At 34.6% G+C, this 20,601-nt stretch overlaps 1 protein-coding gene across 1 annotated transcript in view; it reads left to right on the forward strand.

Annotated features, from left to right (window-relative positions):
• The window catches only part of LOC127663172 (semaphorin-4F-like), a 135,226-nt gene extending 115,513 nt beyond the window's left edge, over positions 1–19,713 (forward strand). Inside the window, exons 10-14 of the mRNA XM_052154667.1 lie at positions 12,876–13,098; positions 13,269–13,378; positions 13,480–13,625; positions 13,726–13,778; positions 15,902–19,713. Coding sequence (XP_052010627.1) covers positions 12,876–13,098; positions 13,269–13,378; positions 13,480–13,625; positions 13,726–13,778; positions 15,902–16,674 — 1,305 coding nt within the window. The 3' untranslated portion in view covers positions 16,675–19,713. The remainder of the gene's footprint in view (positions 1–12,875; positions 13,099–13,268; positions 13,379–13,479; positions 13,626–13,725; positions 13,779–15,901) is intronic.
• Positions 19,714–20,601: the final 888 nt, after the last annotated feature.

The following is a 20,601-nucleotide window of genomic DNA, read 5'->3' on the forward strand; positions in this document are numbered from 1 at the left end:
ACACTGTACTATTCCAAACCATACCACACATTATACAAAACTCTACTATACTATACTACACTGTACTATTCCAAACCATACCACACATATACAAAAATCTACTATACTATAATATACCAAACCATACCTCACATTATGCAAAACTCTACTATACTATACTACACTGTACTATACCAAACCATACCTCACATTATACAAAACTGTACTATACTATACTATAATATACCAAACCATACCACACATTATACAAAACTCTACTATACTATACTACACTCTACTATTCCAAACCATACCACACATTATACAAAAATCTACTATACTATAATATACCAAACCATACCTCACATTATGCAAAACTCTACTATACTATACTACACTGTACTATACCAAACCATACCTCACATTATACAAAACTCTACTATACTATACTACACTGTACTATTCCAAACCATACCACACATTATACAAAAATCTACTATACTATAATATACCAAACCATACCTCACATTATACAAAAGTCTACTATACTATACCACACATTATACAAAACTCTACTATAATATACTACACTGTACTATTCCAAACCATACCACACATTATACAAAAATCTACTATACTATAATATACCAAACCATACCTCACATTATACAAATCTCTACTATACTATACTACACTGTACTATTCCAAACCATACCACACATTATACAAAAATCAACTATACTATAATATACCAAACCATACCTCACATTATGCAAAACTCTACTATACTATACTACACTGTACTATTCCAAACCATACCACACATTATACAAAACTCTACTATACTATACTACACTGTACTATACCTAACCATACCACACATTTTACAAAACTCTACTATACTACACTACTATTCCAAACCATACCTCACATTATGCAAAACTCTACTATACTACACTGTACTATACCTAACCATACCACACATTTTACAAAACTCTACTATACTACACTGTACAATTCCAAACCATACCTCACATTATGCAAAACTCTACTGTACTATACTACACTATACCAAACCATACCTCACATTATGCAAAACTCGACTATACTACACTGTACTATTCCAAATCATACCACACATTATACAAAACTCTACTATACTATACTACACTGTACTATTCCAAACCATACCACACATTATACAAAACTCTACTATACTATACTACACTGTACTATTCCAAACCATACCACACATATACAAAAATCTACTATACTATAATATACCAAACCATACCTCACATTATGCAAAACTCTACTATACTATACTACACTGTACTATACCAAACCATACCTCACATTATACAAAACTGTACTATACTATACTATAATATACCAAACCATACCACACATTATACAAAACTCTACTATACTATACTACACTCTACTATTCCAAACCATACCACACATTATACAAAAATCTACTATACTATAATATACCAAACCATACCTCACATTATGCAAAACTCTACTATACTATACTACACTGTACTATTCCAAACCATTCCACACATTATACAAAACTCTACTATACTATACTACACTGTACTATACCTAACCATACCACACATTTTACAAAACTCTACTATACTACACTACTATTCCAAACCATACCTCACATTATGCAAAACTCTACTATACTACACTGTACTATTCCAAACCATACCACACATTATACAAAACTCTACTATACTATACTACACTGTACTATTCCAAACCATACCACACATTATACAAAACTCTACTATACTATACTACACTGTACTATTCCAAACCATACCACACATATACAAAAATCTACTATACTATAATATACCAAACCATACCTCACATTATACAAAAATCTACTATACTATACTATAATATACCAAACCATACCACACATTATACAAAACTCTACTATACTATACTACACTCTACTATTCCAAACCATACCACACATTATACAAAAATCTACTATACTATAATATACCAAACCATTCCTCACATTATACAAAAGTCTACTATACTATACCACACATTATACAAAACTCTACTATAATATACTACACTGTACTATTCCAAACCATACCACACATTATACAAAAATCTACTATAATATAATATACCAAACCATACCTCACATTATACAAAACTCTACTATACTACACTGTACTATTCCAAACCATACCACACATTATACAAAAATCTACTATACTATAATATACCAAACCATACCTCACATTGTGCAAAACTCTACTATACTACACTGTACTATACCTAACGATACCACACATTTTACAAAACTCTACTATACTACACTGTATTATTCCAAACCATACCTCACATTATGCAAAACTCTACTATACTATACTACACTATACCAAACCATACCTCACATTATGCAAAACTCGACTATACTACACTGTACTATTCCAAACCATACCACACATTATACAAAACTTTACTATACTATACTACACTGTACTATTCCAAACCATACCACACATTATACAAAACTCTACTATACTACACTGTACTGTTCCAAACCATACCACACATATACAAAGATCTACTATACTATAATATACCAAACCATACCTCACATTATGCAAAACTCTACTATACTATACTACACTGTACTATACCAAACCATACCTCACATTATACAAAACTCTACTATACTATACTATAATATACCAAACCATACCACACCTTATACAAAACTCTACTATAATATACTACACTCTACTATTCCAAACCATACCACACATTATACAAAAATCTACTATACTATAATATACCAAACCATACCTCAAATTATGCAAAACTCTACTATACTATACTACACTGCACTATACCAAACCATACCTCACATTATACAAAACTCTACTATACTATACTACACTGTACTATTCCAAACCATACCACACATTATACAAAAATCTACTATACTATAATATACCAAACCATACCTCACATTATACAAAAGTCTACTATACTATACCACACATTATACAAAACTCTACTATAATATACTACACTGTACTATTCCAAACCATACCACACATTATACAAAAATCTACTATAATATAATATACCAAACCATACCTCACATTATACAAAACTCTAATATACTATACTACACTGTACTATTCCAAACCATACCACACATTATACAAAAATCTACTATACTATAATATACCAAACCATACCTCACATTATGCAAAACTATACTATACTATACTACACTGTACTATTCCAAACCATACCACACATTATACAAAACTCTACTATACTATACTACACTGTACTATTCCAAACCATACCACACATTATACAAAACTCTACTGTACTATACTACACTGTACTATTCCAAACCATACCACACATTATACAAAACTCTTCTATACTATAATATACCAAACCATACCTCACATTATGCAAAACTCTACTATACTACACTGTACTATACCTAACCATACCACACATTTTACAAAACTCTACTATACTACACTGTACTATTCCAAACCATACCTCACATTATGCAAAACTCTACTATACTATACTACACTATACCAAACCATACCTCACATTATGCAAAACTCGACTATACTACACTGTACTATTCCAAATCATACCACACATTATACAAAACTCTACTATACTATACTACACTGTACTATTCCAAACCATACCACACATTATACAAAACTCTACTATACTATACTACACTGTACTATTCCAAACCATACCACACATATACAAAAATCTACTATACTATAATATACCAAACCATACCTCACATTATGCAAAACTCTACTATACTATACTACACTGTACTATACCAAACCATACCTCACATTATACAAAACTGTACTATACTATACTATAATATACCAAACCATACCACACATTATACAAAAACTCTACTATACTATACTACACTCTACTATTCCAAACCATACCACACATTATACAAAAATCTACTATACTATAATATACCAAACCATACCTCACATTATGCAAAACTCTACTATACTATACTACACTGTACTATTCCAAACCATTCCACACATTATACAAAACTCTACTATACTATACTACACTGTACTATACCTAACCATACCACACATTTTACAAAAACTCTACTATACTACACTACTATTCCAAACCATACCTCACATTATGCAAAACTCTACTATACTACACTGTACTATTCCAAACCATACCACACATTATACAAAACTCTACTATACTATACTACACTGTACTATTCCAAACCATACCACACATTATACAAAACTCTACTATACTATACTACACTGTACTATTCCAAACCATACCACACATATACAAAAATCTACTATACTATAATATACCAAACCATACCTCACATTATACAAAAATCTACTATACTATACTATAATATACCAAACCATACCACACATTATACAAAACTCTACTATACTATACTACACTCTACTATTCCAAACCATACCACACATTATACAAAAATCTACTATACTATAATATACCAAACCATACCTCACATTATGCAAAACTCTACTATACTATACTACACTGTACTATACCAAACCATACCTCACATTATACAAAACTCTACTATACTATACTACACTGTACTATTCCAAACCATACCACACATTATACAAAAATCTACTATACTATAATATACCAAACCATACCTCACATTCTACAAAAGTCTACTATACTATACCACACATTATACAAAACTCTACTATAATATACTACACTGTACTATTCCAAACCATACCACACATTATACAAAAATCTACTATACTATAATATACCAAACCATACCTCACATTATACAAAACTCTACTATACTATACTATTCTACACTGTACTATTCCAAACCATACCACACATTATACAAAAATCTACTATACTATAATATACCAAACCATACCTCACATTATGCAAAACTCTACTATACTATACTACACTGTACTATTCCAAACCATACCACACATTATACAAAAACTCTACTATACTATACTACACTGTACTATTCCAAACCATACCACACATTATACAAAACTCTACTGTACTATACTACACTGTACTATTCCAAACCATACCACACATTATACAAAACTCTTCTATACTATAATATACCAAACCATACCTCACATTATGCAAAACTCTACTATACTACACTGTACTATACCTAACCATACCACACATTTTACAAAACTCTACTATACTACACTGTACTATTCCAAACCATACCTCACATTATGCAAAACTCTACTATACTATACTACACTATACCAAACCATACCTCACATTATGCAAAACTCGACTATACTACACTGTACTATTCCAAATCATACCACACATTATACAAAACTCTACTATACTATACTACACTGTACTATTCCAAACCATACCACACATTATACAAAACTCTACTATACTATACTACACTGTACTATTCCAAACCATACCACACATATACAAAAATCTACTATACTATAATATACCAAACCATACCTCACATTATGCAAAACTCTACTATACTATACTACACTGTACTATACCAAACCATACCTCACATTATACAAAACTGTACTATACTATACTATAATATACCAAACCATACCACACATTATACAAAACTCTACTATACTATACTACACTCTACTATTCCAAACCATACCACACATTATACAAAAATCTACTATACTATAATATACCAAACCATACCTCACATTATGCAAAACTCTACTATACTATACTACACTGTACTATTCCAAACCATTCCACACATTATACAAAACTCTACTATACTATACTACACTGTACTATACCTAACCATACCACACATTTTACAAAACTCTACTATACTACACTACTATTCCAAACCATACCTCACATTATGCAAAACTCTACTATACTACACTGTACTATTCCAAACCATACCACACATTATACAAAACTCTACTATACTATACTACACTGTACTATTCCAAACCATACCACACATTATACAAAACTCTACTATACTATACTACACTGTACTATTCCAAACCATACCACACATATACAAAAATCTACTATACTATAATATACCAAACCATACCTCACATTATACAAAAATCTACTATACTATACTATAATATACCAAACCATACCACACATTATACAAAACTCTACTATACTATACTACACTCTACTATTCCAAACCATACCACACATTATACAAAAATCTACTATACTATAATATACCAAACCATACCTCACATTATGCAAAACTCTACTATACTATACTACACTGTACTATACCAAACCATACCTCACATTATACAAAAACTCTACTATACTATACTACACTGTACTATTCCAAACCATACCACACATTATACAAAAATCTACTATACTATAATATACCAAACCATTCCTCACATTATACAAAAGTCTACTATACTATACCACACATTATACAAAACTCTACTATAATATACTACACTGTACTATTCCAAACCATACCACACATTATACAAAAATCTACTATAATATAATATACCAAACCATACCTCACATTATACAAAACTCTACTATACTATACTACACTGTACTATTCCAAACCATACCACACATTATACAAAAATCTACTATACTATAATATACCAAACCATACCTCACATTATGCAAAACTCTACTATACTACACTGTACTATACCTAACGATACCACACATTTTACAAAACTCTACTATACTACACTGTACTATTCCAAACCATACCTCACATTATGCAAAACTCTACTATACTATACTACACTATACCAAACCATACCTCACATTATGCAAAACTCGACTATACTACACTGTACTATTCCAAACCATACCACACATTATACAAAACTTTACTATACTATACTACACTGTACTATTCCAAACCATACCACACATTATACAAAACTCTACTATACTACACTGTACTGTTCCAAACCATACCACACATATACAAAGATCTACTATACTATAATATACCAAACCATACCTCACATTATGCAAAACTCTACTATACTATACTACACTGTACTATACCAAACCATACCTCACATTATACAAAACTCTACTATACTATACTATAATATACCAAACCATACCACACATTATACAAAACTCTACTATACTATACTACACTCTACTATTCCAAACCATACCACACATTATACAAAAATCTACTATACTATAATATACCAAACCATACCTCACATTATGCAAAACTCTACTATACTATACTACACTGTACTATACCAAACCATACCTCACATTATACAAAACTCTACTATACTATACTACACTGTACTATTCCAAACCATACCACACATTATACAAAAATCTACTATACTATAATATACCAAACCATACCTCACATTATACAAAAGTCTACTATACTATACCACACATTATACAAAACTCTACTATAATATACTACACTGTACTATTCCAAACCATACCACACATTATACAAAAATCTACTATAATATAATATACCAAACCATACCTCACATTATACAAAACTCTACTATACTATACTACACTGTACTATTCCAAACCATACCACACATTATACAAAAATCTACTATACTATAATATACCAAACCATACCTCACATTATGCAAAACTCTACTATACTATACTACACTGTACTATTCCAAACCATACCACACATTATACAAAACTCTACTATACTATACTACACTGTACTATTCCAAACCATACCACACATTATACAAAACTCTACTGTACTATACTACACTGTACTATTCCAAACCATACCACACATTATACAAAACTCTACTATACTATACTACACTGTACTATACCAAACCATACCTCACATTATACAAAACTCTACTATACTATACTATAATATACCAAACTATACCACACATTATACAAAACTCTACTATACTATACTACACTCTACTATTCCAAACCATACCACACATTATACAAAAATCTACTATACTATAATATACCAAACCATACCTCACATTATGCAAAACTCTACTATACTATACTACACTGTACTATACCAAACCATACCTCACATTATACAAAACTCTACTATACTATACTACACTGTACTATTCCAAACCATACCACACATTATACAAAAATCTACTATACTATAATATACCAAACCATACCTCACATTATACAAAAGTCTACTATACTATACCACACATTATACAAAACTCTACTATAATATACTACACTGTACTATTCCAAACCATACCACACATTATACAAAAATCTACTATAATATAATATACCAAACCATACCTCACATTATACAAAACTCTACTATACTTTACTACACTGTACTATTCCAAACCATACCACACATTATACAAAAATCTACTATACTATAATATACCAAACCATACCTCACATTATGCAAAACTCTACTATACTATACTACACTGTACTATTCCAAACCATACCACACATTATACAAAACTCTACTATACTATACTACACTGTACTATTCCAAACCATACCACACATTATACAAAACTCTACTGTACTATACTACACTGTACTATTCCAAACCATACCACACATTATACAAAACTCTACTATACTATACTACACTGTACTATTCCAAACCATACCACATATTATACAAAAATCTACTATACTATAATATACCAAACCATACCTCACATTATGCAAAACTCTACTATACTATACTACACTGTACTATACCAAACCATACCACACATTATGCAAAACTCTACTATACTATACTACACTGTACTATACCAAACCATACCTCACATTATACAAAACTGTACTATACTACACTGTACTATACCAAACCATACCTCACATTATGCAAAACTCTACTATACTACACTGTACTATACCAAACCATACCTCACATTATACAAAACTCTACTATACTACAATACACTGTACTATACCAAACCGTACCACACATTATACAAAACTCTACTATACTATACTACACTGTACTATTCCAAACCATACCACACATTATACAAAAATCTACTATACTATAATATACCAAACCATACCTCACATTATGCAAAACTCTACTATACTACACTGTACTATACCTAACGATACCACACATTTTACAAAACTCTACTATACTACACTGTACTATTCCAAACCATACCTCACATTATGCAAAACTCGACTATACTACACTGTACTATTCCAAACCATACCACACATTATACAAAACTTTACTATACTATACTACACTGTACTATTCCAAACCATACCACACATTATACAAAACTCTACTATACTACACTGTACTGTTCCAAACCATACCACACATATACAAAGATCTACTATACTATAATATACCAAACCATACCTCACATTATGCAAAACTCTACTATACTATACTACACTGTACTATACCAAACCATACCTCACATTATACAAAACTCTACTATACTATACTACACTGTACTATTCCAAACCATACCACACATTATACAAAAATCTACTATACTATAATATACCAAACCATACCTCACATTATACAAAAGTCTACTATACTATACCACACATTATACAAAACTCTACTATAATATACTACACTGTACTATTCCAAACCATACCACACATTATACAAAAATCTACTATAATATAATATACCAAACCATACCTCACATTATACAAAACTCTACTATACTATACTACACTGTACTATTCCAAACCATACCACACATTATACAAAAATCTACTATACTATAATATACCAAACCATACCTCACATTATGCAAAACTCTACTATACTATACTACACTGTACTATTCCAAACCATACCACACATTATACAAAACTCTACTATACTATACTACACTGTACTATTCCAAACCATACCACACATTATACAAAACTCTACTGTACTATACTACACTGTACTATTCCAAACCATACCACACATTATACAAAACTCTACTATACTATACTACACTGTACTATTCCAAACCATACCACATATTATACAAAAATCTACTATACTATAATATACCAAACCATACCTCACATTATGCAAAACTCTACTATACTATACTACACTGTACTATACCAAACCATACCACACATTATGCAAAACTCTACTATACTATACTACACTGTACTATACCAAACCATACCTCACATTATACAAAACTGTACTATACTACACTGTACTATACCAAACCATACCTCACATTATGCAAAACTCTACTATACTACACTGTACTATACCAAACCATACCTCACATTATACAAAACTCTACTATACTACAATACACTGTACTATACCAAACCGTACCACACATTATACAAAAATCTACTATACGACACTACACTGTACTATTCCAAACCATACCACACATTATACAAAAATCTACTATACTATAATATACCAAACCATACCACACATTATACAAAAATCTACTATACTATAATATACCAAACCATACCACACATTATACAAAAATCTACTATACTATAATATATCAAACCATACCACACATTATACAAAACTCTTCTTTACTATACTACACTGTACTATTCCAAACCATACCACACATTATGCAAAACGCTACTATACTACACTACACTGTACTATTCCAATCCATACCACACATTATGCAAAACTCTACTATACTATAATATACCAAACCATACCACACATTATACAAAACTCTTCTTTACTATACTACACTGTACTATTCCAAACCATACCACACATTATGCAAAACGCTACTATACTACACTACACTGTACTATTCCAAACCATACCACACATTATACAAAAATCTACTATACTATAATATATCAAACCATACCTCACATTATGCAAAATTCTACTATACTACACTGTACAATACCAAACCATACCTCACATTATACAAAACTCTACTATACTACAATACACTGTACTATACCAAACCGTACCACACATTATACAAAACTCTACTATACTACACTACACTGTACTATTCCAAACCATACCACACATTATGCAAAACGCTACTATACTACACTACACTGTACTATTCCAAACCATACCACACATTATACAAAAATCTACTATACTATAATATACCAAACCATACCACACATTATACAAAACTCTACTTTACTATACTACACTGTTCTATTCCAAACCATACCACACATTATACAAAAATCTACTATACTATAATATACCAAACCATACCTCACATTATGCAAAACTCTACTATACTACACTGTACTATACCAAACCATACCTCACATTATACAAAACTCTACTATACTACAATACACTGTACTATACCAAACCGTGCCACACATTATACAAAACTCTACTATACTACACTACACTGTACTATTCCAAACCATACTACACATTATACAAAAATCTACTATACTATAATATACCAAACCATACCACACATTATACAAAACTCTTCTTTACTATACTACACTGTACTATTCCAAACCATACCTCACATTATGCAAAACTCTACTATACTATAATACACTGTACTATACCAAACCATACCACACATTAGGCAAAACTCTACTCTACTATAATACACTGTACTATACCAAACCATACCACACATTAGGCAAAACTCTACTCTACTATACTACACTGTACTATACCAAACCATACCACACATTATGCGAAATTATACAATAATATAATATACCATACCACACATTCTCACCAAGAAAGGTGAGTGTAGTAAAGGTTTTTTGGTCAGAAATTAAGGGGGGGCTCAGGGCTAAAATTCCCCCAAAATTGACAAAAATGCCCTAAAGTTCAAAATGTGGGGGGCAAAAAATGCCTTGGTTTCTGTTTTTTTATGTTTATACCATCTGATATAGTTCTTAAAATTCTACTTCAAGAGTTGCTCTACACATTATAACATAAAATATTTTGGGCCATAGTTTGGACACCACTTTATTACATGAAACAATACAATACAGTCCTGTACTATACTATACTACACATTATATGATACAATACATTACAATACTCTACTGTGCTATGCCATACTATACAATATTACACAATACTATACTTAACAATACCGTACTATACTATCCTACACTTCACTTTAATATCCCACACCATGCCACACATTATGCAACACAACATAATACAATGCTATACTATACTATATTGTACTATACTATTCTGTACTATACAATGCTATGCTATAATATATGATACCACACATTATGTGAAACAATACAATATTGTAATATACTATATTATACTATACTGTACAATACTGTGCTATATCGTACTATACAATATTACACAATACTATACCACACTATACCATTCTACAATTAACTGTACCAAACATTCCACACATTATGCGAAATTATACAATACTATACCATACCACACATACTGTACTGTACTATACTATGTTTTTTATATGATACAATACAGTGCAATATTATACTATTCTATAACATTAGATGCATTTTTAAGCTATACTATCCTGCACTACACTGTACTGTACTATACTTTACTATACTGCACTATTCCATGCCCATGCTAAATGGGTTTATGTAAAGGTATATGTAACAATATAAAACAATGCAATACCTATGATTTGTTATTATGTACTATGCAGTGCTTCTCTATACAGTGCTAGAAAATCAGGCAAAGCTATAAATAACATGCATTCTACACATCATTACACAATTGCTAACAAACCCCAACAGAATTGGTCATCATTACTGCGTGCTTTAAATAAATATATGCACAATTGCCTTTTTAATTATTCTTTTCTCTCTTCTGTCATCACTTGTAGTGTTTGAACAATGCTCTAAAGGAGCAGGGCTTTGAGTCCTCCCTGAAGCTGCCTGATAAAGTACTGACATTCATGCGCGATCACCCGCTCATGGAGAACAGTGTGGTGGCAGCACCCCTGATGATCAGAAACGGCATCACATACACTAAACTAGCTGTTACCTTAACAACTGTCTCCAATGGCCCCAAACATCAAATGGCCACGGTTTTACATCTTGGAACAGGTAAGAGAGGTTAAACATTAAAGTTAAAAATCTTTAATATATTACATAAACACCAATAGAGCTAAGAGTTGTTGTAGAGCTATATTTAGAGCTATATTTTCATGTGAGTGTAGATTGATATGTTTCCTTTGCTTTATATTAATAAGCTGTTAATGTGTGCACATTTATAGATCGTGGACAGCTACACAAAGTTGTTGTGGTTGGTCCGAATGCAACTCTTATTGAAGAAGTCCCTCTGTTTTCTGCACAGGAGCCTGTGAATAACATATTGCTATACAAGGTAACACAAGCACATGTACAGTTTTATATGGGTTTGTGATTTAAAACAATACTGTCTCTCCAACCTGGATTCATGTATTTTGCTCTCTCCCTCTACTGAAGGATGAGGCTCTGGTTGGTTCTCCTCTCTCTCTTGTGAAGTTACCCATAGTTAGTTGTTCCCTGTACACTAACTGTGAGTTGTGTGCACGTGCCCATGGACTCGGCTGTGTATGGAGACATAAAGAGGGAGCTTGTGCAATGGCAAAGTAAGTCACACACAAAAAATCCCTCACATAAGGACACACAGTAACAGTCTTTCTAGTTCATCTAGTAACAGAGTTACACATAGTTGCATTTGTGTTTCAGGCCTGGGGAAGTGGTGGAGCCAGAGGATTTGGTCAGCCAATGCAACAAAGAAGGTGGGTTTGACACAACCAATGAGAAACTATTGGAAGATATGTTTATGAATATTCTGGGTTATTGTCAATAATGTGAATAAGTGAAATGCTGTTGATTAGCTCATGCCTCCTCCCGGGGCAGCGCTTGTAGGTTCACCACCTGATCTTTAAAGGGGGTAGTGGGAACCTTGGGCACATAGCCCGGCCGGGATCTCAGGATCATGTGAGAGTACGCCGGGCCGAACTCTAGGCATGTATCGCTGACAGAGAATGCTTGCAGGTCCCCAACCCTCTTGATGGAGGTGAGCTCAGTCAGGAGGCCATGTTCAAAGAGAGGGATTTTAGCTCAACTGACTCTAAGGGCTCGAAAGGGGCTCTCCGTAGGCCCAGCAGGACCATAGAGAGGTCCCATGAGGGAATGATGTGCGACCAATGAGGATTCAACCTCCTGGAGCTTCTAAGGAACCTGATGATCACGTCGTGCTTCCCTAAATACTTACCGTCCACTGCATCGTGGTGTGCCGCTAAAGTGGCTACATACACCTTCAAGGTGGAGGGGGATGGCCGCCCTTCCAACCTCTCCTGCAGGAAGGAAAGCACTGACCCGACTGCACAACACTGTGGGTTTTCGCCTCGGGAAGAATTTGCGAACAGGTGCCACTTTAAGGTGTACAGTTGCCTGGTAGAGAGGGTCCTGGCCTGAGTGATAGTGTCTACCACTGTGGGTGGTTGGCGACTCAGATCTTCTGTGCTGAGTCCAAGGGCCAGACTGGTCGCAGGTGCCAGAGAAAAAATGTCCAGGAACCTGCAGCTGCGTGCCTATTGCAAACGGCACCCCAGCCCCGACTTGGAGGCGTCTGTTGGGACGACGACTCACCTGGAGACCTGCCCTATGGAACCCCTGTCTGTAGAAATGCCAGGTCCATCCAAGGGCTGAAGCCAGTGCTGAAGCGGTCTCATATGCATCAACCTGAGGGCCGTGACCACCACCAAGGATGCCATATGTGCTATTGACACAGCCTTTCATTGCATTAATTTAGCAGATTGCAGAGTTGTGTTTTTTTGTATAATGAAGTCATAATAGAGGGGAACCAGGGCCTGAAATCAGCACGGGATTGCGGGTATTGCAACTGTAATCATTCCCGCAAGTTCCACGTTCATAATGCGGAAAATTCCCACACACTTTACTTACTTTACAGTGAAGCTGCAAATTTGTAAACCAATAGATACAGATGAACAAATCAAATCAATATTGTATTTTTCTATCAAACTGTAATTTCAGAAGCTGCGCGAGTAAATCATCTCCCCCTCTTTCTCTCATGCAGCTGTCAGCAGCGCATTTGAGTGCTTGTTAAATTTAGTGTGAGTGTGCGCTTTGTAGCATAGTTACTGAACTTAAGATTTTACAGATGTATAAAGCTTTCTAAACCTGTTAATTCCACATGCAAATTACGTTATACCACTTGTCTGTGAGTGATGCAATAAAACTATATTGTTTCCTGTTCATAATCAACAAATCTGCAGAGAATGCCTTTCATATCTTGATGCAGCACATTTTCAAGAAAGGTAGAAACAGCAAAAATCCTTTGTGTAATGTACCAGCTGTAGGCCTATGGTAAAGAAAGACACCTGTTACATCTCTCATCGCCATCTATAGTTCCATCCAGGGTCAGAAATTAACGGGGGATCTGGGCAAATAATAATCCTCTGTAAACTGATATAGTTCCAAATAAATACATCGTGATCTTCAGTTGATTTTTCGCTGAACATTAATTGTTTCATGCCATCCGTTGTGCAGATGTTGCCGAGTCAGTAGCGGATGCTCGCACCATAAACACGCACAGACGGGCACTCTGTCTGCTTCACACACACTCTCGGTTCAGTTTCGTTCTCCTGTGTTGAAAATATCTACATGCGCTAGCTACAATGTAGTCAATAGTAATATTGGGATGTGTTAAATTGCCTTGATGTTAAATAAAATGTTATTAATGATACAATAATATTTTTACAGAACATGAAGTACTCCGTGATTTTGACCATTGCATAATTGTTGGTGCCAGATGGGCTGGTTTGATTATTGAAAGCTTGAGCTTTATATATATTCATGCTTCTCATGCTTTTTCTTTCTATCTCTCTTCCTATAGGTCTTTGCTCCCCACCTGTAATTGAAATGCGTGTTGAATATGGCCTACGTGTTCTGCTTTCTTGCGTGCAAGTTTCTCCTCGCCCCTGCCGCTGGAACCAACCTTCACAAAGTCACACCCGCCGCCACAACTACGACCTGGAGGTGGAGGTCAAACCGGAGAGCCTGGGCACCTACATTTGCTTGTGTGATGAAGTGGGGCGAGATCAGCCACCCTGTCGTAGAGCAGAGTACCAGCTCACCCTTGACAACCCCAGCATAGGGGGGAACGTGGCCATTGCAGGCGGCCGTCACTTCCTGGCCTCGCACATTTTTTTATTCTTCTTAGGTTTTATTATGGGTGTCATAGTATTATTTGTGGTCTACAAACGCCAAGGTGGCCTAAGAGGAGCTGGACACTCATCATCCACATTAGAGAAGGGGCGGGACTTGCTTCCTTCCACAGACACACCCCAGTCTCCAAGCAGCGGCAGTCTGTTTTCAGAGGCTGTTCTGTTAACAGAGAAAAGGAACGGAACAATAAATGGACACGGTGGACACATCGTCCACACTGGTGGACAAAACAGCATGCATATTTACACCAACTCAAGTGGACTGAAGCTGCAGGAGTCAGCTGTTAATTTGGCAGAGGAGCTGGATGGTAGAGAAAGGATGTTGACAAAGGGAGAGGAGGAGGGGCTTGGGGAGATGCTGAGTGAGATGGAGGAGGAGTTTCCTAAGCTGCATTGTCTAAGAGGGGCACCGCTGGCAAAATGCGAAGAAAGCTCTATCTGAAGGCAGGCACACACCATTTTTTAAACAGAACTGTGTTTGTGCATAGGCTCACAAACACAGGAAACTCAACCATTTGGTGTGTTTTTCAAAGTATGGAGGGCTGGAGAAGAAGAGGAGAGCAGACAATCAAAGAAGCTGAAACATACATTCCAAATATAGAAGAAAACCGTAGGCAGTCGCACAAAGAAGCACCCACACAATCATATGTGCACACGCAAACTATGTTACCTGGAAGCTCATCTACTACTCCATTACCTTCTCATCCAGTTCATTCATTCATATGTACATAAAGTGGTGTGCAATTCCATGTTCATCCTGCTGTTTCTGCATGTTTTTGATCAGACCATTGTTCAGAATTATGAGCAGGCAGTGTTTATAGGTAGTGCTCAGCACTTTCACACACCTTTTTCAAAGCCATGCATGCAGAAAAACACAGTTCTGTATGCTTGGTCTGGTCAAAGTCCAAGGTCTTTTGAAGTGAACATAGTACATAGACCAGAACAAAACAGAACCAGTGAAGTCTGCTCATCCTGGACAGATTACTGAAAATAAGCAGATTTTATTTGAATCACCAAAAAGGGCTTGAATCCACTCTGTACTTGATGGTTCACAGGAGCAAATATGAAAGAATGACAAGAGACACTGGAAATCATGATTACATAATTTTTGCCTTACAGATAAAGTGGTAGTCTTGAGTACTGCTAACAGCTGTACTGTTGCCTATGATCAGGCTGGAATGGGAGAGGGGGGGCGGGGGTGTGATTGTGTGACCCAAGACTGTATCTTATAAAGAAAAAAAATAGGCTTCCAAAGCGGTGTGCCCAAGGGCTTGTGGTGGCCAAGATTGAGTGAGAACATAAAGAGAAAGGCACATGTAACTCTTTAGCAATTATCTCCCTTTATAGAGTATGTCAAACTTGTGAGCTGATGGTAGGTTGCATACTTGCAAATGATTCAGCCACCTTTCCAGAGCAAGTTAGGAGATGCAATCAAGTCAAGAGCTATAAGTAAAGTTATGCTTCTCTGGAATGGGTTCGGCAATATTTTGTTGTGTCAGATCAGAAGCTGTCACATCACTGCCATCTGTATAGGGACCAGATGTAGCATGTTCTATTCATAATAATCTGCACACTTAAATGAAGACGAGGAGCACGTAATGATGGATGTCTCTCTTTTTAGCTTGAAAGCTTAATGAAATTAGATGGAAGTGTTCAGGATCGAAACTAATAGTGAAGGAAATCATTGATTGTTTTAAGTTTCTCTTTAAAGGAAGAGTTCACCCAAGAATGAAAAATCTCTCACATGGTATGAACCTACAGGGCTGAGATATTATTCAAAGAATTGTTGTTTGAATTAAGCAGTAGAAAGTCATACACATCTTGGATGGCATGAGAGTGAGCAAATATTAAAATAATTACATTTTTGGGTGAACTATCCCTTTAAGGTCAGAGAATGTGCCTCCTTTGAAGGTATATTTATCCCCACTGAAGTGCATGAGACAAAGTAGTTTAAAGGACAGAACTACAAATCTATAATACCATGAATCGGGCTACGGCACTCTTATTTATGTAGCCATAATGAAGTATGTATCAGGAGTATGTATGTAAATATTTGTGAATATAAAAGAATATGCGGTAAAGATCTTCTAAATGCCTGCTTTTTATTCTCTCTTTGTGATTGAGAGTGGCAAAGCATTTAACTCTTTTCACCACTAGAGGGATTCTTCCTAACTTTATCAAACTGTCACTCTCCCATCTTCAATGTTTGACCACTTTGGAATGCTATTTCTAGCCAATTTCTTAGAAAGACTTATTTATTTTGTAATCCTTAAACAAAAAAAACTATTATATAATTATATATATACACACACTTATCAGCCACAACATTAAAACCACCTTCCTAATAGTGTAGGTCCCCCTCATGCTGCCAAAACAGCGCCAACCCGCATCTCAGAATAGTATTCTGAGATGATATTCTTCTCACTACAAGTGTACAGAGCGGTTTTATGCGTTCCCATAGACTTTGTTAGTTTGAACCAGTCTGGCCATTCTCTGTTGACCTCACTCATCAACAAGGTGTTTCCATCCGCAGAACTGCCGCTCACCGGATGATTGTTTTTTTTTGTCAACATTCTGAGTAAATTCTAGAGACTGTTGTGTGTGAAAATCCCAGGAGATCAGCAGTTACAGAAATACTCAAACCAGCCCATCTGACACCAACAAGCATCCATACAATTATCTAATCAGCCAATTGTGTGGCAGCAGTGCATAAAATCAGGCTTCAGTTAATGTTCAACCATCAGAATGGGGATAAAATGTGATTTCAGTGATTTGGAGCATGGCATGATTGTTGGTGCAGATGGCCTAGTTTGAGTATTTCTGTAACTGCTGAACTCCTGGGATTTTCACACACTACAATCTCTAGAATTTATTCAGAAAGGTGTACAAAAAAATGCTATTCTGAGATGCAGTTTGGCGCCATGAGGAGGACCTACATAATATTAGGCAAGCCATTTTCATATTGTGGATGATCGGTGTATGTGTATGTATGTATATATATATATATATTTGTAACATTATGTCAAACAAAGTAAAACTCTGGTTTATGTTCAATATACTGTATCTTGTCTTCTGGATGGATCTCATTGTCAGCATTCACTAAAGTAATAATAACAACAGGTACACAACCCAAAATTGCCATAAGAATGCTATTTCCTATTCCTATTCCAATTCTTCCATCTCTATCCTCCACCTTAGTAAATATCCAGTTGGTTCTTATCTATGGCTTGTTCAGAATGTTTTTGTTTAATATTAATACAAATAAGATCATTTAGTGTTACATGCTCTTTGTTGTTCATTCTGAATAAGAAATATGTTAATTTCTGTACAGATATGTAGTATTCTATGTTTATATTTTTATAATTTATATATGATGAAGATAAATGTACATTTGTGTTGAAAACATTAATTGAAGGTATTTGTGAATGGCTGTATGTGTGAATGCATTGTGATGCTCTTTGGAATAAAATAAAAAAAACTACCTCTCAAAACAAGGGTTTTTCCAATTATTTAAAGGGATAGAATGATGTCCAAGAGCGCATCTGGTACTCAAAAAATGCCACAGATGCTTCGGAAAGGGGGCTACTTATATGGAACAAATGGTGGAAACTTAAATCCATATCAAGGCATTGGAATTTCAATATTAAAAGCTTTTATTATTGGGGCTACGTCTTCAAAAAGAACCAAAGTGTATTGGCCCAAACAGGCCTTCATCAGGATGTCACAAAATGGAGAAACAGGAAGTGACCTAATAGTCTCACCATAGTGCTCTACCACAGGTGCTAGCCATTAGAAGCCTAAAATTATTTGACACCAATAATCAAAAACTAATAAAATACTTAGACATATTAACATTGCAATATAAATAAAACAGCATACAAAGAGAGTAATGTATATACAAAAAATACAATAGAAAATGCACATAGAATCAGGCACAGTTTTTACATTACCATAGAAATCAGACCTGAATATTCACAAGAACTCAATATACAAGTTCAGTCCATGATTATAGGAATGGAGATAAATGTATGTCCTCGTTGAGACAAAAAGGAGCTTTAAATGTGTCTATCCAATAAGTCTCATGCTGCTTTAGTCTTTTCAACCTGTCTCCACCCCTGGTACCAAGTGACACCTGTTCTATACCCAATAATTCCAAGTGCTGTCACTTCCATTTTTGGCTTGGATGTAGTGTTTAACCATTGCGTAGTTTGTGTTGCCAGTGCGTATTGCGTACCTGTGTAGAAACATTTGAAGGGGCATTCCAATCTATTACATAAGTGGAATTGCAATTGATAAAGTCCTTGATGTCGTACATCTTCTTATGTCTTGTGTTCTCAAAACAATTCCTTTTAACCATGATACAATATCT

This window comes from Xyrauchen texanus, chromosome 2 (genome assembly GCF_025860055.1).
Source record: "Xyrauchen texanus isolate HMW12.3.18 chromosome 2, RBS_HiC_50CHRs, whole genome shotgun sequence".
Taxonomy (NCBI): Eukaryota; Metazoa; Chordata; class Actinopteri; order Cypriniformes; family Catostomidae; genus Xyrauchen; species Xyrauchen texanus.